At 43.7% G+C, this 25098-nt stretch overlaps 1 protein-coding gene across 3 annotated transcripts in view; it reads left to right on the forward strand.

The window, feature by feature from the left end:
• SRGAP2 (SLIT-ROBO Rho GTPase activating protein 2) overlaps positions 1-25098 on the forward strand; it is a 115030-nt gene that overhangs the window by 21405 nt on the left and 68527 nt on the right. For all 3 annotated transcript variants that reach the window (XM_066565424.1, XM_066565425.1, XM_066565426.1), the window contains exons 3-4: positions 14155-14347; positions 23777-23939. In XM_066565424.1, coding sequence (XP_066421521.1) covers positions 14155-14347; positions 23777-23939 — 356 coding nt within the window. The remainder of the gene's footprint in view (positions 1-14154; positions 14348-23776; positions 23940-25098) is intronic.

Genomic DNA, 25098 nt, shown 5'->3' on the forward strand with positions numbered 1-25098 from the left:
GCCTCTGCAGACACTGCAGGACTTGAGGCTGCCTGCAACCCCCAGTGAATGTGGGATTTTGTAGCTGGAAAAGCTGGAAGGTAAAAAGATAAGCCATAAGTGGATCCCAGAAGGATCCACATTTCCTCCCCTCTGTCTGCTTTTAAAGATTTTTCTGGCTGTCTCTAACACGTTCTACAGATCATTTTGTGTAATCCTGTCTGGCAATTTGTTTCAAGATGTTGGGTTTTGTTTTTTTTTTAACTCTTGTCTGAATGTTTTGTCCAGATGGTCTCAGTGTGAGTCAGACTGGAAGGTGCAGTGGCTTGCTTTGATAAGGTTACTCTCTCTGTTTGGAGAGTTGATGGCTTTATAGGAGTGAAAAACCAGATCTCTCATGTTAATGGGAAATTAACCATTCAAGGCTTTTAAAAAACAAAAATAGGAGCAGAGCAGCTGAAGCTTTCACTGCTCATTTCCCTCTGTAAGTTATTCTGATGTTCCTGTGAAAGTGTTGGATTTTAAGTGGTGATAACAAATCCATCTGTGCTGGCTCTTCACAGGAATGTCTCCCACAGTAAAGGTCCACCACCATGAGAATTCACAAATGTCACTCACAGCTTAATGGCATCAGTGATTTATGCACCTAACGAGCACTAAGAGCTAATGAAATGTCGTGTATTGATAATTCATAATTCAGCCATGCCAATAACTGGATTTCCTAAGTTATCTGAGATGTTGTCAGCACATAAATCAAATTTAAGTCAGTTTTATTGAAAGTTACACGTGTAACTTTATCAATGGAGGCTTTACTACACCATTTATTTGTGTGCTCAGTATTGTTAAGATAATATTTGTATAGACCTTCCTGCCACAGGCTTTTGCTAAGCATAGATATTTCCAACAAAACCCCTAAACAAAATGCTGTATTATTTTTGGTGTATTAATAAGATTGAGAAACGTGGATATTCCAGGGTTGGTTGGATTTCTGGAGGAAGATTCCTTTTTTTTTTTATTTCCTTAAGGAGGATGGAGGAGCTTCCCTCACGAAGCTGACCCTGACTTTGCACAGGATCCATCCCTGTGATTTCTGCTCTCTCCCTGCTGAATTCTGGGGCTGCTTGGCTTTTTTGGGTGTGTTGTTTTCAGTCCCTGCTCACTGGAGCAGCACAAACATTCCCGGTGCTTGCAGAGGAGCCTGTGCTGCTGTTTTGTGTTGATTTTGGCTGGGTTTGTCCCCAGCTGGTTCAGGGGCTCCTGTGCCACATGGCTGGAGCTTCAAATGCTCAGGGTAAATAAGTCACACCCTTTGCACTCTCTGGGTTATGTGTGCTTCAATTTCCTCCTGTCCCAGTGGCTTTGAGAAATCCCAATTTATGTCAATTTAAACCCTGCCCATGAACAAGATGGGCTTTGAGGTCCCTTCCAACCCAAACAAACCAGTCTGGGCTTCTGTAACTCTCTGAATTTTGGATTTTTATTTCTTTTTAGTGGTGTTTTCTAGGGACTGAACTGTGCTGGTGGAGTGGCACCAAGCAAGTGAAAAATGGAGTTAATCAGGGCTCAGGTCAAGCTTGAATTGTGCAGAAGAGACCCAGAGCAGTGCCAGGCTCAGCCTGCTTGGAAATGCAGGACATGGGGCTTCATTTCAGGGAATGCTGTGTTAACTCTGCTATCCAGCTGATGCTGGGAAGATCCTGATTAACGGATCTGTCTCATACTCTGGCTTCAAATTATTCTAACTTTTATTTGTACAAATATGTGTAAAATATGGAGAATTTTGTTCCCTTTCACACCCAGTTTGTGTGGTGGATTGCACCCGAATTTCTTTGGAAAAAGCTTTTTTTGAAAAAAATAGGTGGTTTTCCCCTAGGGGAACGAGGATGGGATCAGAGAGGAAAAGAAAAAAGAATCAGATTTAGACTTTAAATTTATTGTAGAAATTACTACTGTACAAAGACTGGGCAGAACCCTGTGTACCTTCCAAACAGTGCATGTAGTAAAGTCCTTTATTGAACCTTGAGTCATTTATTGTAAATGCTGGAGCAATAGAAATGGTTTCTAAATGATAAAGCACACGTGTGTGTGTGTGTGTGTGTGTGTAAAAAGGAGGACCTGAATTTTAATGTCAGTTCTCTGACAAAGGCTTATGAAAAATAAGCATCTCCTTGTTCTTGCTCTGCTCTAAGCTGTGCTGATTAATGGGTGTTGCTGTAGCTGACAATGAACTGATAGAAAAATGATGATTCACATAATTCGAGCTTTGCAGGCTCTGTCAAATACTCATTTCTTCCTTTACAAGAGGTGCTGTGGAGTAAAATGTGAGTTCTTTTTTGAGACAGCAGTGCTGCACTTACACAGCTGAATATTTACACCTGAAGGAATTTGATAGGAAAATCCTGCTTGGGACAGCTTGGCTTTCATGGAGTATTCCTGCTCTAAACTCCTTTTGAACAGACTCAGCCAGAGAGCAACAGGGAGACTGGAACACTTTTTTTTTTTTAAACATAATTGTGTTTTGTGGTTTTCAATTAGGCTCCTGTCTGGCTTTTAGGTGTGTTACATCTGAATTAAAACAATGCTCCAATTTGATTTCTTATGCAAACAGTTAAGACTGATTTATCAGGGACTCTCCTGCCAGTTGGAAGAGGCATTACTTTGATTTTATGGGGTGTTTTAATGGCAGGTGTTGGTGGGGAAAATGAGAGGCTGCTCTGGAGGAAACCAGCTCTGTCATCATTGTCCACTGGTACCCTGGGCAAACAACCTGGCCCTTTTTGATGTTGTTCAAGTCAGCTGTGAAGTGTCTGTAATGATGCTCATTATTCACCTCCCCTGGAATGCTCAGGGTTAATTAATAGCCCTGAAATCCTCCCAGAAACACACACAGGGCCAGGCAGGGAGGCTCTGTATATTTGACTCACCCTGTTGACTCCTGGGCACAGTCTCTGTCCTCCTCCTCCATGGGCTGAGAGCTTTTCCTGCTGCTCCAGAGGGAAGGAAGGGAAGGCCAGGAGGAGCCTCAGGAGATCCTTCATGGTTCAGCTGTCCAGGGGCTGCTGGCCTGGCCCAGGCTGGGCTGCTCGGGACAGACCAGGTGGGTTCACCTGAGAGGGACCCAGGGGGCACCAGGGAAGGGGATCAATCCCAGGATTTTGTTGCAGGATGCCTTGGAATAGTGGGACTAAGCTGGGCTGCCTCAGGCTGGGCTGCTCAGGACCAGCCTGGTGGGTTCACCTGGAAGGGCCCAGGGGGCACCAGGGAAGGGGATCAGTCCCAAGATTTCATTGCAGGGTAGAGTGCTTGCAATAGGATGCCCTGGGATAGTGGGACTAAGCCAAGGTTATCATCCACTCCTCTATAATTACTGGATCTTAAAATGGTCCAGGGGCTGCTGGGCTGCTCAGGACAGACCAGGTGGGTTTACCTGAACAGGATCCAGGTGGCACCAGGGAAGGGGATCAGTCCCAGGGTTTCATTGCAGGATACTTTGGAATAGGGTGATTAACCCAAGCTTGTCTTCCCCTCTTACATAATCACTGGATTTTAAAACGGTCCAGGGGCTGCTGGGCTGCTCAGGTCCTGGAACAGACCCAGGTGGCACCAAGGAAGGGGCTTCAATCCCAAGATTTCATTGCAGGATGCCTCTGGAATAGTGGGACTACCCCAAGGTTATCATCCACTCTTCTGTGATAACTGGATTTTAAAATGGAGCCTCATCCTATTCTCCTTTTTTTTTTCCCCCTGCATATTTAAGAACTATTCCTAAAGAATAAATTGGTAAATTTATTTTTCAATTGGTCATCAATAATTTTATTTTTCAACGCCAGATAAGTTGGTGTTGGTTCTTTTTAGCACAAAGCAAGGATGAAAATTGTCCATGTGATTAAAAAACCAACCCCACGTGTGTCTGACTTTCCCCTCACTGCCTGAGACAGCCCTGGAATTTGGCAGCCTGCTGGAAGTGATTTTGAAATTGAGTTTGCTGTGCTGTGCTTGAGGAGTGTTTACATGTCCCCTTTTGTTCCTCTCTTCATTTCTTTCTCAATCATTTATTCATGTTAACGTGTTAGGTACCAGAGGGGAGAGGGAGGCAGAGAAATCCTGAGGTGAAATTCAATTAGACACCAGCATTAATCATTCTGTTTGTATCTCTAAATATCTGACATAATTCACCAAAGGATTTTCCTTTAATTGAAGAGATTAAGGCATGTAAGTTGCAAATTGCCACTTCTGTTCTGGCAATTTTATTCATTTGACAAATTTACTTGATGTTACTTTGCATGAAATAATCGTGTGTAAGAGAGTAACTCTTCAGGTCTTGTGAATTGGGAAGAAAAAGTGATTTTTTTCATATTAATGCTGTTTCTGCGTTCTTGCATCCCAGATTCTTTAGCACTTCCAAACTTTGAGCACCCTTGACAGATAAATAAAAAATTAGAATATCAAATTAACGAAGTTTTTGCAGAGGCAGCTGGGAATTGTGTCTGGAGAATTTGATGCATCCCTGGACTGTTTTCCTGAAGAAATAATTAGGACTGTGGAGGATTTAATCTGTGTGTGTGTGTGGGTGCTGTGTTCTCACCTCTGGATGTGTCTGAGTGTGCAGCACTGGAATGTGGCACTCTGGGGAGCTGAAACTGGGATTCCTGCAGTGAACTGAGAGCAGATGGGAAATGCCAGAAATAATGAGCACATTACACGTTTCTGATGAATAATTCACTTAATTCACTTCAGTTTAGGGCTTGTTTCACCCTTAAAATAAACCCCTCACAATACTTGACACAGCACAGCTGAAACACTTGGAGGAGAAATTTTGGAAGGTGAAAGGAGCCCTTGTTTAACTTCTGTTTTAATCAGCAGCAGCAGAGGAAATCTTAACACTTAGGAGGAAGACATTTGTGAGGTTTTAGGATGGAGTTGTGGCTACTAAACAGCTACTACACTGTGGAGCAGAGGGAAGGATGGGGAGGTGAAGGGCTGCAGACAGAAACTCTCTCTAAAATAAGCCAGGAAAGCACAGCAGAAGCTGCCAGAAGCAGGAGTTGGGAGAAATGTGCTAGAATTGCTTTTAAAATAAGAAAGGATTGGTTTTTTTCCCCTTTTCTTAACCCTAAAATCCACCTTTCTGCAGCAGAGATTTGGGGTGAAACAAAATGACAGCCAGATATTTTTGGGATGTTTTGCAAAGAGTTTTGGCCCCCCTGGTTGGCTGCAGGGCTGTGTTTTGGGGAGAGAGAAGTGCCTGAGCACCCTGTGGGGGAAGAACCTTTGTCCTGCTGCCATCCAAACCCCCTGACCCTGCTGCAGAGGCAGGATGCCTCTGGGATGGTGGCACTAACCCAAAGTTATCCACTCTTCTACAAAACTGGATTTTAAAATGGTCCAGGGGCTGCTGGGCCGCTGAGGACCAACCAGGTGGAGCATCCTGTGTGGGAATAACCTCGTCCTGCTGCCATCCAAACCCCCTGATCCTCCTGCAGGTGCACCCAGCAGCTCCTGCACAGAGCAGGTGCCTCTGGAATGGTGGCACTCTAACACTAACCCAAGGTTATCCTCCTATCTTGTACAAAACTGGATTTTTAAATGGTCCAGGGGCTGCTGGGCTGCTCAGCACCATCCAGGTGGAGCATCCTGTGTGGGAAGAACCTTGTCCTGCTGGCATCCAAACCCCCTGATCTTGCTGCAGGTGCATCCAGCATCTCCTGTACAGATCAGGTGCCTCTGGGATGGTGGCACTCTAACACTAACCCAAGGTTATTTTCCAATCTTCTACAAAAACTGGATTTTAAAATGGTCCAGGGGCTGCTGAGGACCAACCAGGTGGAGCATCCTGTGTGGGAAGAACCTTGTCCTGCTGCCACCCAAACCCCCTGATCCTCCTGCAGGTGCACCCAGCAGCTCCCTTGGGATGTTCCCAGCTGGAGCTTCACAGGGTCACCACCATCTTCACTCATCTTTTGTCTCCTGGACCTGTTCTGCTGCCTCTTCCTGCTGGGTTTATTGTAGAACAAACAGATTTTTTCTCTTGAGAGCAAGTGCAGCCTCTCCCTGTGCAAAGGAACCCGAGGTGCTTTGTGAGCAGGGCAGCACCACATTCTTCATTCAAATCTGCTCCTGTTGAGAGGGAAGAGCCCTGGCTGCCTCCCTCCCCACGCCCAGGCAGCTCATGGCTTGCAAATGAATTATTCCCCTGGTTCCTGCAGGGTGTTTCTGTGCTTTTCCCACACTTTTGGGGCACTTGGATTCATTCTTGCACTCTGATGCTCCATGGGGTTGATCCGTGCTCAGGAACCTTCCCCAAACCGGAACATTTTTTATTATTCCTTCATAACTTTTTTTTTGTGTGTGGTGTTTAAGGTGTTAGAGTGGTGTCAGTGGGGTTGGAAGTGGAGGGTGGTGGGGCTGGTGGAGGAGCAGGATTAGTTAAACTTCCCTTCCTTGGAGCGTGACCCTTGTGCAACACCCGCTGGAAATCCCCACTCCAGCCCTCCCTGCCAGACAGGATCCAGAAACATTTCACATTTTTACATTTTAGTCATAACCAGCCCTGGTTTTGTGAGGAATCAGGAGGAATTTGATTGAAAATGTGTCCAGCACATGCTTAGCTTCACTCCTTGCTGTGTTGTTTTGAATAACTGGGAGCACATCTCCAGCTCCTTGCACTCATAACACCTTTTATTATTTTTTTATTCTTTTTTTTGTGATTAACACAGGGTTTGAGGGAAGAATCTTTACTTTCTGAGCAGTAGGAGAGTGTGATGGAAAATACCATTTGATTTGGTGCTTCAGGGAGACTTGGTTTGCCCTGGCCAGAAGTAGAAAGGGAACTAAATCAGGAAAAACACCCTTTATATTAAAAATATTCACCAAATTTTTTGCCATCTATACAGTGTTGGCATTTTCACCCTGCAGGAGTGGAAACTATTGAAATAACTATGAAAAAGTTGTTTGGAGAAAATATTAATCCAGGTTTTTAATGGGCCCAAAGCAATTCCTGCCTCCCAGGACCACACGACACTCGGGGTGCTCATTACAGCAGCAAAGAGTTACAAAGAGTTTTTTTAGTTCAAATTATTCTCTGAATATTGAAAATATGAACTGGAGGTTGTGTGTATGTGTGTGTTGTCTTTGATTGCAATAATAGTCCATGTGTCAAAATGACTTTTAAATTGTTTATTCTGTAATTCCATGCTGCAAAACATTGATAAAATGTAGTTTTACTACTTGCCCATGGTGTTTTTTCCAGCATTCAAAAATTGGGAAAGCATAAGCAAAGCTTTGCCTGAGGTTTTTTTAATTTTGGCTTGATATCAGTGGGGGAAAACCTTTAACTGAGTACAGACAATCCTAAAATAGCTGTGAAACTTCCTGGAGAGGAGGAGCTGCAATGCTCCTGCTGTTTGCACGTGGGTATTTGAAATGTATTGATAAACTTTTATTTCTTTTGAATAAACAGTTGTAAAACCTAAAAATAGATTATTATTACCTCATGTACTCAAACACATTCCCCTTATCAGGCTTGTTTGGAGGAGTTGCTCACGTTCTGCTGTTGGAATTAGGGCCATGAATCCCTGCCCAGGGGAATTTAATCTGAGTTCTGCTTTTAAACATCCTCCCCCAAAGTCAACAGCATGGGCTGTGTTTTGATGATAGCAAAGGGGACCTTCATTAGACAGAAAAAAAAAATATTTAATTTGAGTCCTGGATGGATTAAATACCTTGGCAACTTTGTCAGTGTGGTTAATTGCGGAATTTTGAGCATCTTTTAAAAGCTTTGCAGGTCTGAAGCCTCACATCAGTTTGCAGTCTGGGAATACCAGATGAATGGTGTGTTTGGGGGGTTTTTTGGTGTGGATATGGAAAACCAATGTCCAGGCTGGCTGTGGGATTTTTTAAAGTGGGATTTTTAAATGGAATTCTTTAAAGTTATAAATGTTCCAGGGAGGCAGCACCCAGGGCAGATGCAGCAGCTGCCACGCTCCTGCAAGTGGCACTTGTGTGGTGCCTGGAAAAGCTGGGAGGGAGCCCCAGGTAATTAGTGATGCACATATATTAGGGTGTAGGTGAGGAAATAAAAGCTGAATGTCCTCAGTTCTTCCCTGAGACCGAGACCAGCCTTAATTTTTGCTTTTAAGCACGTCTGGCGTCCTTTCACTTCATTAATGCAAATCTCCCAGCGCTCGTCTTGCACCTCAAAACAATTTCATCAATCTCTGCTGGAAAGGATTTCAGCTCCCAACACCTCCAGCTCTGTTTATATATTTATAACTACAAAGGGATTCTTGTCAGTTTGTATTACCCGTCGCTCTTATTTCTCAAATGGAATATCTGGCTGTAGAAGGAATATTTACCTTTTCCAGGGCTTACAGTGGTTGTGAACCTGAATCTCCCTCCTGGCTCTGCTCTTAAACAAAAGGCTGTATTTCCTCCTCTTATATCATTTTCACTTCAAAGCCAAGCTTTTAGATTACCAGGGAGATTTTTCTAAGGCTGTGATGATCAACAGCTTTTGGCTGGTGACACAGCTTGTTCCCTGGAATTCTGGCTGTTAATATATAAAGGCTTTTCAAAGTCATTAAACTTCCCAGCCACGTTGGGGTGGCTGGGCTGGGCCTGTCATTAGTCACAGCCCTGTTTGTAATCATTTACCAATAAAAATAGTCAGAAGTACCAAGTCCTTCACTCTTGGAGTACAGCCTCTCATATGTGATGGCAGGAGAAATGTGAATAATTTAGTGATGTGGTAAGAACACGTCAAAATATGTGATTCAGTGCATTCTCTGAAAGTTACTTGTATATTTAAACAGTTACTGCTTTTACTCACAAGTTGTGTTGGATGGTTTTAACTTTTGGAAGCTGAATGGAGTGTTGGCTTTAAACTCAGCTGTAGTTTTTAGTTTGACCTACATGGAGTCTCCAAAAGTGGATGCCCAGACATCTCATTCTGATGTTCAGCACAAGACTGTGTGGCAGCTCCCAGGAGATGAGGAATGAAAAAGGACGAAGCACAAGATCTAAAATCACAGCTCCAGCTTTGAAGTGGAGATTTAATTCATTTTGCCTTTTCTTGCCTTTCCTGTGCTGTGGGGAGCCTGAGAGATCAGCTTGTGTTAGGCTGGGTGTGCAGTTTAGGGTGGGTCCTTCTTAGTCAGGGCTACCTGAGCCACACAGCCCTGCTGGCTGCCACCTTCCCTGGGCTGTCCCTTGTCTCTGGCCATGCTGAGGGTCCCATAGGTTGGGGACAGCTGCAGGGCCACCAGGCACAGCTGGCTTTGGAGCTGGGCTCTGCCCGCTGCAGCACATCCGTGTGGGTGAGAGCCTTGCTCTTTCATCTGAGGCTTGGTGGTTCTGTTTTGCTGCCATCCCACTCCTTTCCCAAGCTTGTCATCTTTTTATGCAGCGTGGCACTCGGGATGGGGCGGGGAAACCTTTCCCTTCCTTGGGAAACCAGGGATGCAGGAGATGGGGGAGATACTGAGCACAGCTCGTGCCTCCTCCTGGTGCCCTGTGCTGCCAGCCTGTGATTCACCCTGCTGCCATCCAGCCAGAGCAGTTCCAGCTTATCCCTGGCAAGAGCTGAAACCCTTCCTAAGAAGGGACATGAGCCCTTCCTTGGGTTTCAGCTTCCTTTCCATGATCCTGCACAGAGCAGGAATCTTGTTGGAGTCCAGGCTCTGAGGTTACACTTTCTTAGCTCACTGAGTGACCTATGGGAGAATAAACGAGTTGGTTCCATATTCCAACTTTATAGGATGTTTAAGCCTTAAAAAGTCAAGTTTGGGAAATTCTGTTTCAGAAGGTAGATGTTGGATGCTGTAGCAGGGCAAGATGCAGTCCCAGGCACTGTGAATATCCCCTGCTCCAGGTGGAATTGTTTGATGAAAACACAAACTCCTGCCAGGAGCTCTGCAGAACTCTGCTACGTTTGGTGGAGTTTGAGGATGCTGAGGATCATGGAATGCTTTGGGATGGAGGGGACCTTAAAGCTCATCTCATTCCCCTGTGCAAGGGCACCTTCCAGGTTGCTCCAAGCTCCCTCCAACCTGGCCTTGAACACTTCCAGGGATGGGTCAGCCACAGCCTCTGGGTGGAGAATGGCAAATGGGAGTAAAATACAGAAGGCAGAAGATCCTTTCCTTGTTATAAAGTGGACCTGTCTCCTGCGTGCTACATGGAATGTTGAAAAGGATCAAAGTCAAGTCATGCAACTGCCCAGGATTATACAACAGTCTGTCCCTTGGTGACCCGGGTGACTTTATGATCTGGTGATGGAAATGAATAAATGGTTTCTTTGAGGTGGATGGAAAACTTTCTGTGGCCACTGAGGATGTTTGAATTATGTAGAGTTGTCAGCCTCGTGAATTTGAAATACAGAGGACGGAATTCAGTGGTACAGGGCAAGGCTTACAATAAGAATACCTGGTGTTTAATCCTAATTTTTCCACTGGCTTCTTGACCTTGAATTCAACGTGTGCTTATTCACCTTCAGACCCTTGAACAGAATCTTCAGGAGGTTGTTCCTTGTCTTCAGCCATCACAGTGGGTGGGATTGCCAAGCTCTAAAGGAAAGGAGAGGGAAAGGCTTTTTTGGTGTTTAAAGTGGCTGTTAACCTAATAACCTGTGCAAATTAAAAGATGCAGAAGCAGTGGATTGGGGACTGGAGTGGTTGTTGTGACTGGAGACATGAAAAGGTCCCGTGTAATTCGGTGACCCTCGGGTTAGAGCACGCACGGCCCCGACGCCGCCGGGGGATGTGCTCGGAGCAGGCCCGAAAAGAAAAAATCCCTTCTGCTTGTGTAAGCAGTGGGAAAACAAGCAGACACTTTATACTCTGCAAGGCCCAGTAAGCCTCAGGAAATTCCTGCATTCTTGATTTTATTTTGTGGCACAGGGCTGCGGGGTGTGTGTTTGAAAGATGAGCAAGGTTGCCTCACTCGGGCCCAGCGCCGCGGCCTCGATAAGCCGGGGCTGAATGGCTCATTGTTCCCTGCGGGAGCCCGATCAGCTGTCACTGCTCCCCTCCAAAACACTGCCTTTATTTATAAAGAAAAATGCTGAGATTGCCTTTCACACTGGAGGAGAAGCTGCTGGTTCTCTGTGTTGTTCAGTCAGAGAGCTGTGTGTGGAGTGTCCCACCTCCAGAGCCAAGAGCTTGAGCGGCCTTGGGATTTTCTAATTAAAACACTCGTGCTCTGATCTTCTTGTCTTTTAGAGCTGCTGGTTTTTTGGAAGTGGTCCTTTGTAGTTCTAATTTTGCTCCAGAAGGTGGTTTTCCAGTAGCGTACATCATGGGCAACGTCCAATTTGTTGCCCTCATAAAAATCCATCAATTGAGGCACCGAGGAGGATGGGTGGTCATTCCATGATCTGCCTGAATCTTCTATTTCCCATCCCTACCCCAGTCCTCTTCTCTAGCAAGGTGTCTGCTGCTCATCCATGCTAAGAAGGTTGCAGACTTCCAAAAAATTGCAGATGAGCAATCCCTAAATGCACAAATAAAAACATTAAAATTTTGCAGCAAAATTTGCTGCATTTGAATCCTGACTCTCTTTCTGTGCTTGGCAGAAAACACCAGCTCTGCCCAGTTATTTTCTTTGTGGGATCCCTTTCAATGAGTCCTCAACTTACTAAAATTAGTGTCTTTTGTCCAGTAGCTTCTGGAAAGGTCACAGAGAGTTGTTTCTGTGTTGGGAACATCCCTTTTGGTGAGGAAAGGGTGGAGGAGAAAACCCAAAGGGAGGAAGAGCTTTCTAATGCTTCTTGTGTTGAAGGATGTTCCTCTTTGGGTGTCAGACCTGCAGGTGAGTGTCAGGTTAAGGATGAGGAGAACTGGGTGATTGCAGCAAGGAAACACCACCTCCCTGGCAGTTTTGGTGCTGTTATCACCTCCTTGGCTTTAAAAAGTCTAAATGGCAAAGCCTCAGGTGGGATGGGGCTGTCTGGTTTGCATTTCCCTGGTGAAACCTGCACTGGGGCTCGAGCTGAGTGTGTGCAGCACATTCTGGGCATCAGCAGCAAAGTTTTACATAAGTGCTGCCAGGTCTGATGTGTGTGAGCATCCCAGTGGCCCTGCCAGTCCTGAAACACCACCTGGGATGGGGCAAACAAAAAAGGCAGCTCAAAAGCAAAGGGATCTCCAGCGTTGGGATAAATAAATGCAGTGTGCAGATTTCACCTGCTGTGGCTCATGCCTCCCTGCACATCCAGGGTCGGGTTCCTCGTGGATTTGTCTCTTCCTGGGGTGACCCCACACTCTTCCCACCTGAGCTGGGACATCCCTGAGCCTGGGGAAGCAGCAGAGCTGGAGTGGTTTTGGTTAAAGAAGTGCACAGGCAGCTCAGGTCGATGTATTTGCCTGTAGCTCTATTTCCTGATGAAGAAACACAGGTTTTCTGGTTTTTAAGATTCTCTCCTGTAGGGAAAAATAAACCTGACCAGCTTTGCCCCAAATTACAGTGTTGACTCCTCCCTTTCAACAACCTTGCTGGCTGTATTTCCTCCTTGCAGCAAAAGTCCCTGGGTACCACAGGCTGAGAAGTTTGCAATGACCAAATTCAGTGCTAATCAAGGTCATCTTCAAGCTGAAAACCCCACATTTGTGCAGATTATTTTTTTTCTTTTTTTTTTTTCTTTTGGCAAGCCTGACTGGGAGCTGTGTTTTCCTACATGTGGTTTGGGTTTTGGAGTCCCTAAAATAAAGATGCGGGGTTTTGTTCATGGCAAATCCCAAATTCCTTAAAACTGTTCCCGCAGATGTGAGCACGATCCAAGGCAACTGATCCTGGGAGTGCATGGCAGGAATGAAACCATGGAGGTCCAGATGGGGTTTTTTTTTAATTTCCTGGGCAAAGGGACAAACTCACAGAGGAGCCAAGCTGCTCTCTGTGATTTTCTGTATTTCAGGAATCAGCAGTGAAGTCGTTGATTTTTAAAAAAATTGAGTTTGGGAAATGCTCCCTCCTCTCCTTCCCTTGCAGTGTTGGAGCTGTGGGCGCCTGCAGTCGCTGTGTGGAGGTGTGAGGGAAGCTGTGAAACCTGAAATTTTATTGAAACCTGAAATTTTATTGCTGGTTCTGGGTTCAGCCTGGAACAGCACCTCTTGGAAAAGCTTTGGAGGGAGCAGCGCTCGCAGTCAGGCCATGGCAAATCTCTGCAGTTTCACTGCTCAAAGACCTTTAGATGAAAGGGCATATTTTATTGATTTCATGTTGAGTTTATTGCCTGTGTAAAAGCCAAATAGCCTCTGCTGGCTGCATCACTGAATATTTCTGCATTTTTAGGCTGCGACTGACACACTTCTGCTGTGTTTTCTTGCCCTGTTTGACTGTGAGTGAGTCATTTTACTATTCTGTCCCTCAAATGCAGGATTAGTGGGATAAGGAGAACACGTGGCTAATGGGAGAAGCTTTTTCGTTTGTAAAATGCTTGAAAAAAGTTTATAAAATACTGTGTTAACATAGAGACATTCATAATCATTATGCCGTGATTATTATGAATGTGCATTAATAATTAATTGTGGTATTAACACCTATATCTTTGTGCTTTATGGGGTTCTTAGATGGAAATATGTTACTTGCAGATATTTTAAAAGGAAAAGGAGCCTTCCTGGAGATGATTCCCTAATGGGAAGTGCTCTAGTGTTGGCTCTCCAGAGGGGTTTCTTCATCTCTTTCATGGCTTGGTTTATAATGAGCTGCACAGCTGGAGACTCAGGAACAAACTGAATAATCTGAATTTGGTGCCTTTGGGGAGTGCCCCAGAATGTGCAATGTCTTGTTTCTGCATCAGGAGTAGTTTGCAGAGGAATTTGATAGAAATTCCCTGAAGTGGTTTGCTGAGCTGACGTGGGGGATTGCAGCATTCAGTCCTTTTTCCAGACTGAGATTCAGTACATTTTTAGGCAGTGACCACTCGTTCCCAATGCCAAAAATGCACTTGACACTTGTAACTGATGCACTTTTCAACAACAAAGCTTTGCTGTGCACCAGCCTGCAGGGTTTGGGATGGATTTCCTTGCAATTGCACCCCCATCATTTTCTGCCTGTAGATAATCACCACAAGGGAGCCTGGCTGACACCAGTGAAGGATCACACTTTTTAATGATGTTTTGCTGGAGAATTGTGATGGTGTGATGGACTGTGTTTAATCTGCAGTGCTTTTGTTTGTTGCAGAGATCCGTGCCCAGTTGGTAGAGCAGCTGAAATGCCTTGACCAGCAGTGTGAGCTTCGGGTCCAGTTACTGCAGGACTTGCAGGATTTCTTCCGCAAGAAGGCAGAGATTGAGATGGATTACTCCAGGAATTTGGAGAAGTTGGCTGAGAGATTCCTGGCTAAAACTAGGAGCACCAAAGACCAGCAATTCAAGTAGAGTATTTCCCTTTTGTTTCTGCTTTTTTTTTTTTTTTTTTTGTTTCCTGCTGTAGATTTGATTGCAAGGACAGGAATGGAAAAGAGAGTTGTTAAGAGTGAATGTAGGCACCAGCACTGCTCTGAATTCCAGAGCCAAATATTGCCCAAGTTTGTGTTGGACACAGAAGCCATTCCCTGCTTCTGGGTGCTCATTGATGTCAGTAATTCCTGGTAGGTTGTGTGTTATTAATAGGGAATGGGATGTAAGAACTGGAATGTGCAAAAAAGGAGTCATTTTCTTGGGAAAGGTGGGCAAAGCTGTGTGCCAGATTTGATGGACAGGATTTCCTTCAGTGTCAGTGGCTTTGGTTTTCTGAAGGGAAGCTGTTCCCAATCTGTTCCCTGCTGTCAGTTCTCCGTTTTTGGGATCCCACACACGCTCTGTGTGGGAGTTGTGTTGCAGCTCTGCTACTATCACTTCAAACAGCAGGGAAATAAGGCCAGTAGCACTTCCAGAGAGAGCTGTGCCACTGTGGATGGGGGAATCCCTGGATACCGAGCTGGGGGACTCAATTAAAACCTGAACATGTCCTTACTGACAATCTCTTGACTCTGCTGCTTGAAACATCATTTACAGCTGGGTCTGGCTGTGTTGCTGGATGTTGGTTCTTCCCCACTTCTCTGAGCTGGGGTGACTGATTGTGAAAAATGCCAGTCACTTGTTTTTAAAATTTTAAAAGTTTAATAGTAATAAAATGGTTATAAAAATAGTGATACAATTAGAGTAATAATAATTTGGACAATCTGAATTAGGACAATGTGAGACAATAGAGACAAAGAGTTATGGACAGTCCGGGTTCCTTTTTCTGGGCAGCACGAGCCTGAAAAAGGACACCCATGACCAAAGGATTAACCCTTAAAAGCAACAGCCTGTTGCATATTCATACACTTCATACATGATGCATAAATTCCCTTCAAACACAGGATTCTGTCTGGTCAGTGTCAGCTTCTTCCTCTGAATCCTAACAGCACCTTCAAGGCAGGAAGAAGTTCATTTCTTCTGATAAGAGGGCAATAAATTCTCTTTCTCTGAAAGATTTAGGTGTCCTGTGGCTGTTGTCTCACTGTGAGTCCTTTCTTTAAAAGAAGTATCCTACACAGCACAGTTTCTATTTTAGCATTATGTTATAACCTAAAACTATATTTAACACACTACTTAAGAGAATTAATACAGCATTACTTTCTAACACAACACATATTCATTTGAATATTTGTGAAAAGCCAATCATAAAATACATGCATTTTTCACACTGATGCAGATGGAACCTGGTTTTATGGGTTCAAATCCTCTTGATTCTGCTTTTTCCAGGGGCAGGGGCTGCAGGAGGGGCTGTGGGGGTGAGCCCAGCCCGTGCTCCCCATGTGGGCAGTGCTCAGCCTTGTTGGGCTGTGTTGTCAGGGCAGCAGCTGAGGAAAACAAGGAGCAGCAGCAGCCTTGGGATCTGAATCATTTCTGAGATCTGAGAGGATCCATCTGGGCCCGCTCCCACCCCGAGTGCGGCGTCACTTTGCGCATTGTTTGGGTCGGGACGTTCTCCCTGTGTTTGTGCTGTGCTGTTGCTGTGTTTGGAGGGATGTGGGGACACAGCAGCTTCCCGTTTCCAGCAGCAGCTCTCTCTGTGGAAGCCATTAAGGAAGCACCATTTTAGTTTCCTGCCTGCACAGCTTTGATGTCATTCACTTGGGTTGTCATTTAGAGCACACGTTGTGCTGTGTGCTCAGGAAAGCCTGGCTCCAGAGCAGAGCTGCGTGGGGAAGAGTTGTTCTGCACATCCATGGACCTGTCAGAGTCTGAAAGATCTTTCCTTTCCTTTCCTTTCCTTTCCTTTCCTTTCCTTTCCTTTCCTTTCCTTTCCTTTCCTTTCCTTTCCTTTCCTTTCCTTTCCTTTCCTTTCCTTTCCTTTCCTTTCCTTTCCTTTCCTTTCCTTTCCTTTCCTTTCCTTTCCTTTCCTTTCCTTTCCTTTCCTTCCCTTCCCTTCCCTTCCCTTCCCTTCCCTTCCCTTCCCTTCCCTTCCCCTTTCCCCTTTCCCCTTTCCCCTTTCCCCTTTCCCCTTTCCCCTTTCCCCTTTCCCCTTTCCCCTTTCCCCTTTCCCCTTTCCCCTTTCCCCTTTCCCCTTTCCCCTTTCCCCTTTCCCCTTTCCTTTCTTTTTTTCTTTTTCTTTTAGAGTGAAAGTGTTGTTACAACTATAAACACTGCACATCCTGCAGGTGCCTTTAAGATGGCACTAAAGAGATGATGTCTAGATTACAATTTTCCTCTGCTTATGATGGATGTTTTCAGTTGATTTTGTTGTTATTTCTGGTGAAAATTGAGGTGATTTTCTCTATATTACATGATATGAAACAACCCATCAGAAACACTTTCGTATTCAGCTTGAGAAAGTTGCATAGAACTTCTGCTTGGGGATTTAGAATGAATTTATGATGTGGAAGTTTTGACCAGAGTTGAGCAGAATCCTGCAGGATTTGCAGGGAGAGGGCTGGTGTTGCTTGGACTCATGAGTTCTCCTACTTCAGCAGCAGATTGCCAGAAAAATGCCTTGCTCTTGGAATATGGTATCCCTGCAAGGTCTGAGTCATAAATACACAAATTAATTTGGTCAAGAGTTGGAATGAGTGAAAAATAACACAGTGTCTGAGGCTGCTGGGTGTGTGGGCAGTGTTGGTAGGAGTGGCACAGGTCAGGCTGGCCATGCACCACTTGTGTGCTGGCTGTGCCACTCAGGAGAGTGCCAGAATGCCACAGGGATCCTTAGGGAGCAATGCCCTTTGTAACCACCTGTCCCCAGCGCTGCCCCGCCTGAATCACAGGGACTGTCCTGGCTGGCATCTCCTGTGGAGATGCTGGAGCTGGAATCCCATTGGGAGCCCCCATGGGATCAAAACCAGCCATCAGCTCCCTGCTCCTCAGGATTACAGTCTGGGAGAGGAGCCTGCTCTGTAATTGCCTGGCCCTGACCCTATAAATACCCCATAATAACCTGCTCTCCCCAGAAGTGGTAATTATGGCAGAAGGTACCGTATCATTGCCTGCCTGCTCCCCGTGGCACATCCCCTTTTTAGATCTCCTGACATGGAAATCTGTCAGGCAGCCACCCTGTAATTTGCATTTTCCTGCTCTGCAGCTCTTGTGGGATTGCCCACTTGCTCCCACTGTGTTCCTGCAAGGGAATGCTCCCCAGGGCAGGAGGCTTTGGGCTGAGCCCTGGAGTTGGAATGTGTGGGTTCCTCCATGCTGGGAAGAGCACAGGCTTCAGGGGGAGAGCAGAGGTGCAGGCTGCTGTGGGGCTTCCCAAAGCCCAGGGAGGTTTATTTTATTATTTTATTTTATTTTATTTTATTTTATTTTATTTTATTTTATTTTATTTTATTTTATTTTTACTTTTAATTTTTTTATTTTATTTTATTTTAATTTTTTTATTTTTTTAAATTTTATTTCTTTTATTTTATATTTTATTTTATATTTTAATTTTAGTTTATTTTTTATTTTATTTTATATTTTATATTTTATTTTATCTTTTATATTTTATTTTATTTTATTTTTATTTTTGTTTATTTTTATTTATTTTTTATTTTATTTTATTTCATTTTATTTTATTTTTTAATATTATTTTATTTATTTTTTTCCCCCTGCTGTAGATTTGATTGCAAGGACAGGAATGGAAAAGAGTTATTAGAATGAGTGTAGGCACCAGCACTGCTCTGAATTCCAGAGCCAAACATTGCCCAAGTTTGTGTTGGACACAGAAGCCATTCCCTGCCTCTGGGTGCTCATTGATGTCAGTAATTCCTGGTGGGTTGTGTGTTGTTAATGGGCAATGGGATGTAAGAGCTGGAATGTGCAAAAGGATGCCCAGATCTTGTAACTGTGGCTGCTACAGGAGCTTGTTTGTCCCAGGTTTGGTAGCTGAGGTGTAAATCAGAGCATCCATCTCACAGGTGGCTCTTGGGTCTGGGGGTGACTTCCAGCCCCCCAAAAAGGCTCTGTCCCTCTGCACTCAGACCCTGGGACCTCCAACCCCAGCCTTCAGTTCTCTTATTTCATGTCATTTTTGGCCTGGAGGCATTTGCCTATTCAGATCATCAGTCAACAATATGAAAACCGTGGCCAATCTTGAGTGATTGCTTTTGAGGGAGAAAATGGAAAAAAAAAGAGAAAAAAAAAAAAGAAAAGACAATGCTACAATGCTATTTTAAGGCCACATTTTAAATCAAGATAATCTTTGGAAGCAGGATCCTGAGTAGCAATTGTCAGCTGGAGAGCTGAATGTCCAGGATATCCCAGCATGAAATTCAGATGCCTTTCTGGCAGCCTTTGCCTTGAAGTAGAAGATGAAGAATAAGTCTGGCAACCCTCAGGCTGAGCACTTGTAAACAACAGATGTTCATAACTGGAATCTTTTGGAAGAGAAGGGCAGGGAGCAGCATGGATGTCCATGCTTGTAATTCTCAAAATTTGCACTTAACATTGAGCTGTGTCAGGGAAAATCAAATGTGAGGTTGAATGAGCAGCTTGCAGAGAAATTCAGCTTTAATTTTCCTAGAAGTAAAATGATTTCTGTAAAGCAGGGATGATACAGGTTGTGAGGGAGGAATTAACAAAAACATTTGGGCCACGTGGGCTCACTTACATGATGATTATTATTAATAATAATAAACGTTATTTTTTGTGGTTCTTTTTGCTGCAACAGAGTCCTGCACATTTTATTCTGAGCCTGTCAAATAACCCCATTTGGAAGCTTTTTGTAAGCATTAAACATTCATTGATTCAGTGACCTGTGTGACTGCAGAGAGCCAGGGATTCATGACCAGCAGAAACGGATGGAAAACCTCAGGGAGGATTTTTGTGCTGTTTTTCATCATCTCAGTGATGCCAGTCTCACACCACACTGCTGTGATTGTGACCACACTGCAGAGGACAGAATTCAGAGAGGGTTGCAGGAGTATTTAGAGGAGCAGTGAAATCTCTGCCCTCACACTTGGCCTGGCTCCAGCTCTGGGGGTTTCAGACTTGGCTGTCCTGGGACGCACCAGCCTGTAGGAGACATCCAGGGAAAATCTGAGGATTTTGGGGAGATCAGGAGGTGGGACAGGAGACTTCAGGTGTTATTTTAAACACCTCACTCGCAGCAAGGATGGTCAGGGAGTTTTCTGTTACCATGGGCAGTGGGACATCCCTTGGACCCTTCATCAGGACAGGAGAGGAGAGAGGGGTTCAAATGAGAGGGGAATTTAGGTGAGATATTGGGAAGGAATTCCTCCCTGTGAGGGTGGGCAGGCCCTGGCACAGCTGTGGCTGCCCCTGCATCCCTGGCAGTGCCCAAGGCCAGGCTGGACAGGACCTTTCTCTTCAGTAATATTTTCATTCTCATCTAATTCATATCTAATTCATTCCTTGACCTTGTGCTCCTTATGGAAACACAGGGTTCCTATTCCTGGTTTGTGGGTGTGGGTTATTTTTTAAAATTTATTATTTATTTTGTTATTGGTTATTTTTTTATTTGAGTCTGTTTTGTAAGATGACTTCTCTCCTATTTCCTTGCAATGCCCAACTCAGTGTCTCTGGCATCTGCCTGTCTGCCCTGCTTGCCTTGAAGCAGATCAATCTTGGATTGCCTGCAAGTCCCTTGTATGAATGAGTAATTTAATTAAGATACTTGAGACTCAATCTTCCCTTATGATCTTTTTGAGACCCAGCTGAAACCTTTGAAGTGGAAGTTGCACAGGACCTGATGGAGATAACACCCGAGAAACCACAGAGCTTCATCGTTTGTGGTTCCCTAAAAATCTGTGCACAGCTTCCTTTTCCTGCTCCAGCCAGCCCCCATGGCTGTGAGCTGCTGGAATTCAGGCTAACCCAAATAAACTCTCCACACTCACTATCACCACACCATCTTTATACCAGGAGAAGCAGTGCTTGAAATAAACCTGGGTCTTGGCATCTTCTTCTTCCTCCTCCTCCTCCTCATGGGGGAGGCTTGAATCAAAAAGTTGTTGTCAGTGTGAAGGCACCAGCACTGTGGGAATGTTCATATTCACATCCTAAAAGTTTTGGGGTTGATCTCATCAGTTTTAGCTCTCCAGGGTGAAGGGGGACTCTGTCACTATGCAGAATGTGTTACTCCACCAGCCCCCAGTGATGTTTCCCTTCCCTTTTCCATCTCTCCTCTGGGTGACACGGAGCTGGGAGCAGAGCGCCTTTGCCAGCTCCTTTGAGGGTTGAAATGGTTAATGGGAATCCCAGTTTGCTCCCTGCCATCTGCTGTGGTGAGGATGAAGAGGTTCTGTTGTGAGCAGTTGTAGAATTCCTGCTCCCTGTTGGGAAAACTGCGCCCACGTCCTACCCCAGGGGAGCCTGCAGCTCCACAGGTGCTTTAAAAGTTAATGTGTGTGAAGTTTTAAAGGATGCTTGGGAGGTTTGAAGCAACTATTTCCTTTTCTGTTCCATTTCTGCCTTGAATATCAGCTTTTTGCTGACAGCAAAGAGAGGTTTTGCCTCCGAAATGCTGGAGCTGTATACAAAAGCAAAGCACTGAAGGGGTTATTAAACAGCAGCAACAGCCAGAAATTAAAGGAATTTAAAATGACAATCTGGCTGTGTGTGGCTGGAGCATCCTGAAGGTGACAACCCCAGCTGTGCACTGGGAGCTGTGGGGTTTGGGGTGACTTTTCCTGCAGGATGAGTGACCACAGGGAGCGTGTCAGCACCCATCTGGCGCCAGCCAGCACCAGTGCTTCCCTCCCAGCCTTTCCACAGGCTCCTGGCATTCCTGCTATTTGTGTTTGGAGCAGCCAGGGCTGCTGTGGCTGGGACAGCTGGGCTGCAACTCCCACTTAACTCCTGCAGCTCCCCTGCTTCCCTTTCCTGATGGGGTCTCTGGTGTCAAGATGACCCCGAGGTGTTAAAAAGTCTCTTTTTCACAGCCCTGAGACCAAAGAGGAAGACAGGATTCCTTGGCTCTCCTTCTCAAAGTTGTTTATTTTTCCTTATCTTTATCTGACCTGCTCAGAGCTGTCTGGCAGGTTGGTTCAAGGCACACTGACCACCCTCAGGGTGGTGTTAGCTTTTCTATACTAAAAACTACCTGTACTTTATTTACAATAATTTTCCAATAGCTATCACCTATGTTAGACAGTTTGTCTCTACCCTAAACCAATCCAGAAGTGTCACCATCCCAGCAGAAGATGGAGGACAAGAAGAAGAAGGAGAAAGACAGGACACACCCAGATTCCTCCATCTTGCCTCCTGAACCCCCATTCTAAAACCCCAAAATTCTACTTTTCCACCCAGTGACAAATTCACTATCATTCTATTCAAACTCTTGTGGCTTGTAACTCTTCACACAAAGTTGGGAATTGTTTCCATGGGTTAAAATCCAAGGCACAGGTGTTTGTGACTCTGTGCCAAGGTCTCTGAGCACCTTGCCAGTGTCTGGAATCACCCAGGGCAGCCAGAGCAATGTCCTGGGTTCTGACATTTCCCTGGGGAATCAGGGCTCTCCTGCTGCTCCCTGCTCTTTCCTGGGGGTCCTGGCAGCTAGAATGGTCACTGTTAGGTCACACCTGACATACACACATGTGGTCAGGGTCCAAGAAGAAAAAAGTTATTATTCTGCATGTTTTCCAGCTTATATACTCTCTAAAAAGCGTGATCTTAAGTCATTAACTACATCACAATAATTTATTTTTATATTTTTATATAATGTATATTATATACTATATTAATATATTACATTAATATATTATATTAATATACTTATATATTATAGATCTACATATTATAATTATATTAAAATTGTATTTGTGATTATATATTATATTTATATATCTTTATATAGTATATTTATAATTGTATATTATGTATTTATACAATATATTTATATTATATTTTTATATAATATGTTTTATATATTTATATTTATTGGTGCAAAGCAATTAGTGTTAATATAATTGGCAAAAGTTTTACAGAAATTTAATAAGGCGTGTATACACATCTACTTGTGCACGTAGTTTAGCTTACAAATGTATCTTTTCTAATCTGTTTCCATGCTGATGGCCTTGTCTTTTTCTTTGTTATGGATACACTTAAAAACCATCAATTTTTATCCCTTCTGTTAACTCAGCTTTGCTTGCAAACCAGCTGTCAAGCTCCTCTATACAGAACTCCTGGTGCTAATGGGGCTCTGAGGGGTTTTGAGGCAGGGTTTTGGTCAGCTGGTGGAGAGCCTGGGCATTTTTTGTTGTTATGTTCATTCCCAAACTCTTCATGGTAACTGGGTAATTTTTGCTTGTAGCTCTGCCAGCTTTGGAGGGCAGGGATGGAGTCAGTGGGTGAAGCAGTCCAGATCACAAGCTGCAGTCAGTTCTGAGCTTTCCAATTTTATTTTTATGTTTTATTAAATCAAGATCAGCTGTTCTGAAACCCTTTATCTAAAATTATCCATATTGCACAAATGCAACTGCTGGTGTCACAAGAAGGGTAATGAAAGTCTGCCCTGGGTCAGTTTTCCCATTTTCCCAATGTTTCTTGCAGCAGAGATTGCTGTCCTTTCAAGTGCAGAATATTCCCTTTTCAATGGGAATTAAACTGCATTGCTTTTAGGAGGAAAGAAATCTGATAAGAGTCTTGGACAATAATCAGGGCTTTGCACCAGAGGTTTTACTCTTTTCTAGATAAATATTATTGTGAATGAAAGATGTCCAGAGCTGCAGAGAAGGAAATGCTGTCATTAATTCTCCTCCTGGATCTGCTGCTGGAGCACCCCCAGTTTTCAGCTGGGGTGAAATGCTGCCCTGAGAGACAAATTATTCCTTCCAATAAATGAAATACTGACCCAAATAAACCAAAGTTCCTCTCCTCTCCCCTGCTGCCCTTTGCACTGCTCATTTGTGGGGTGCTCCAGCTGAAAGAAGGTGGGGAAAGTTCAAAGATGAGAAAATGAAGCAGCTTTTAGGAGCTGTGGGACAGATAGAGAAGCCTTCCCATGATGGGTTTTGCACAGCATTTTGTTCCCTATGCAGATGCTGTTTGGCACACTAGGTGCTTGAAATCTTTTTTATTGTGGTTAAGACCCAAATGTTTGAGACAGGGCTGTGAAACCTCCTGTCAGACACTGGAGCCATCGCCCTCCCTGCCTCAGGCTCTGATTTATGCACAAAATCCTGGATTCAAAGGGAAAAATGAAAGGCTGCACTTGGCACGCTGCAGCTGGCATTTGCAGGATGTGTTTGCTGGGGACAAAAGCTCATGGGAACGCAGGGAAATGGAACTGAGGGTGTCTTTTCTGTATCCTCCTCAGCATCCCACCCTCCCCACAGCCTCATTTACAGATCCAGGATTGTGGTGGAATCCTGTCCAGTTGTTCCTGTTCTGTGTCCTTGCAGGAAGGATCAGAACGTGCTGTCACCAGTGAACTGCTGGAACCTGCTGCTCAACCAGGTGAAGAGGGAGAGCAGGGACCACACCACCCTCAGTGACATTTATCTCAACAACATCATCCCACGCTTTGTGCAGGTCAGCGAGGACTCAGGACGCCTCTTCAAGAAGGTAACTGAGTGCTCCAGCACAGAGCTTCACTTTGGTTCTTCTGTATATATACTTTTATTTATTTATTTAGTCATTAATTAATTAATTAATTTATAAAAATACCACTCTACCTATTACTTGTGGAGTTATAGATTGATATAAAAATATATATTATACATAATATATATATATTACCTTTATATATATAAATAAAAATATATATTAAATAAATATCTAAAATACTACTCCAGCTATTACTTGTGGAGATATATATAAAAATATATTATATATATATTCTATATATATAAATGAATAATATATATTTTATGTATACTATAATATATAATATATAATTTATATATTATTTATAAATAAACTATATATATTTTATATAAATTATATCTATTTTATATCAATAATATATTATATATATTATATAGAAAATACATATTTTATGTAAATAATATATATTTTCTATGTTAATAATATATAATGTATATTTTATAATGTATATATATTTAATATTTACATATTTATATATATGAGATAATGTATGTTTTATATATTTTATAAGTAATATATTTTTATATATTTCTATATTTCATATATTTCTATATTTTATATATATATACTCCAGCTATTACTTGCCTGTTTCTTGAGTTTTTAGTGGAAAATGAAAATACATTCCACTTTCACATTCTGTTTCTCTTAGACTTCTTCTTTTTCCTAAGTCATTGCCTGAGCAGAGGAAGAATCTTCTCCTTTTCAAGTTATGTCACACTGAGGCCTTTTTGACCTTTTAAAACTTTCTGGTAATTACATTATGGTTGATTAGATACTTACATGGGATTATTGAATGGCAGTTACTCTCCAATTCCTCTAATCCCTCCAAAGGAGGAGTAATCTCCCTGTTGAATTTCAACAAGGGCTGTGCTGGAGCAAGGTGGCCTGGAAAATGCCTTGGCAAAGCCTCACTTGGAAATTGATATTATCCCAGTTTGGCTGGAAATGGCAGCTTTATCTTCAGCCCTTTATAAAGCAGGGCAAACCCATGTTTATACTTTATTTTGGGCAGCAGGACAAGGATAAAAACAAATAAATAACCAATTAACAGCAAAATACCATCTCTGGTTTGTTTCTCACAGGCCAAGGGCAAACTCCACATTAATTTGTGCAAACA

Source organism: Molothrus aeneus, chromosome 24 (assembly GCF_037042795.1).
Source record: "Molothrus aeneus isolate 106 chromosome 24, BPBGC_Maene_1.0, whole genome shotgun sequence".
NCBI classification, from domain to species: domain Eukaryota; kingdom Metazoa; phylum Chordata; class Aves; order Passeriformes; family Icteridae; genus Molothrus; species Molothrus aeneus.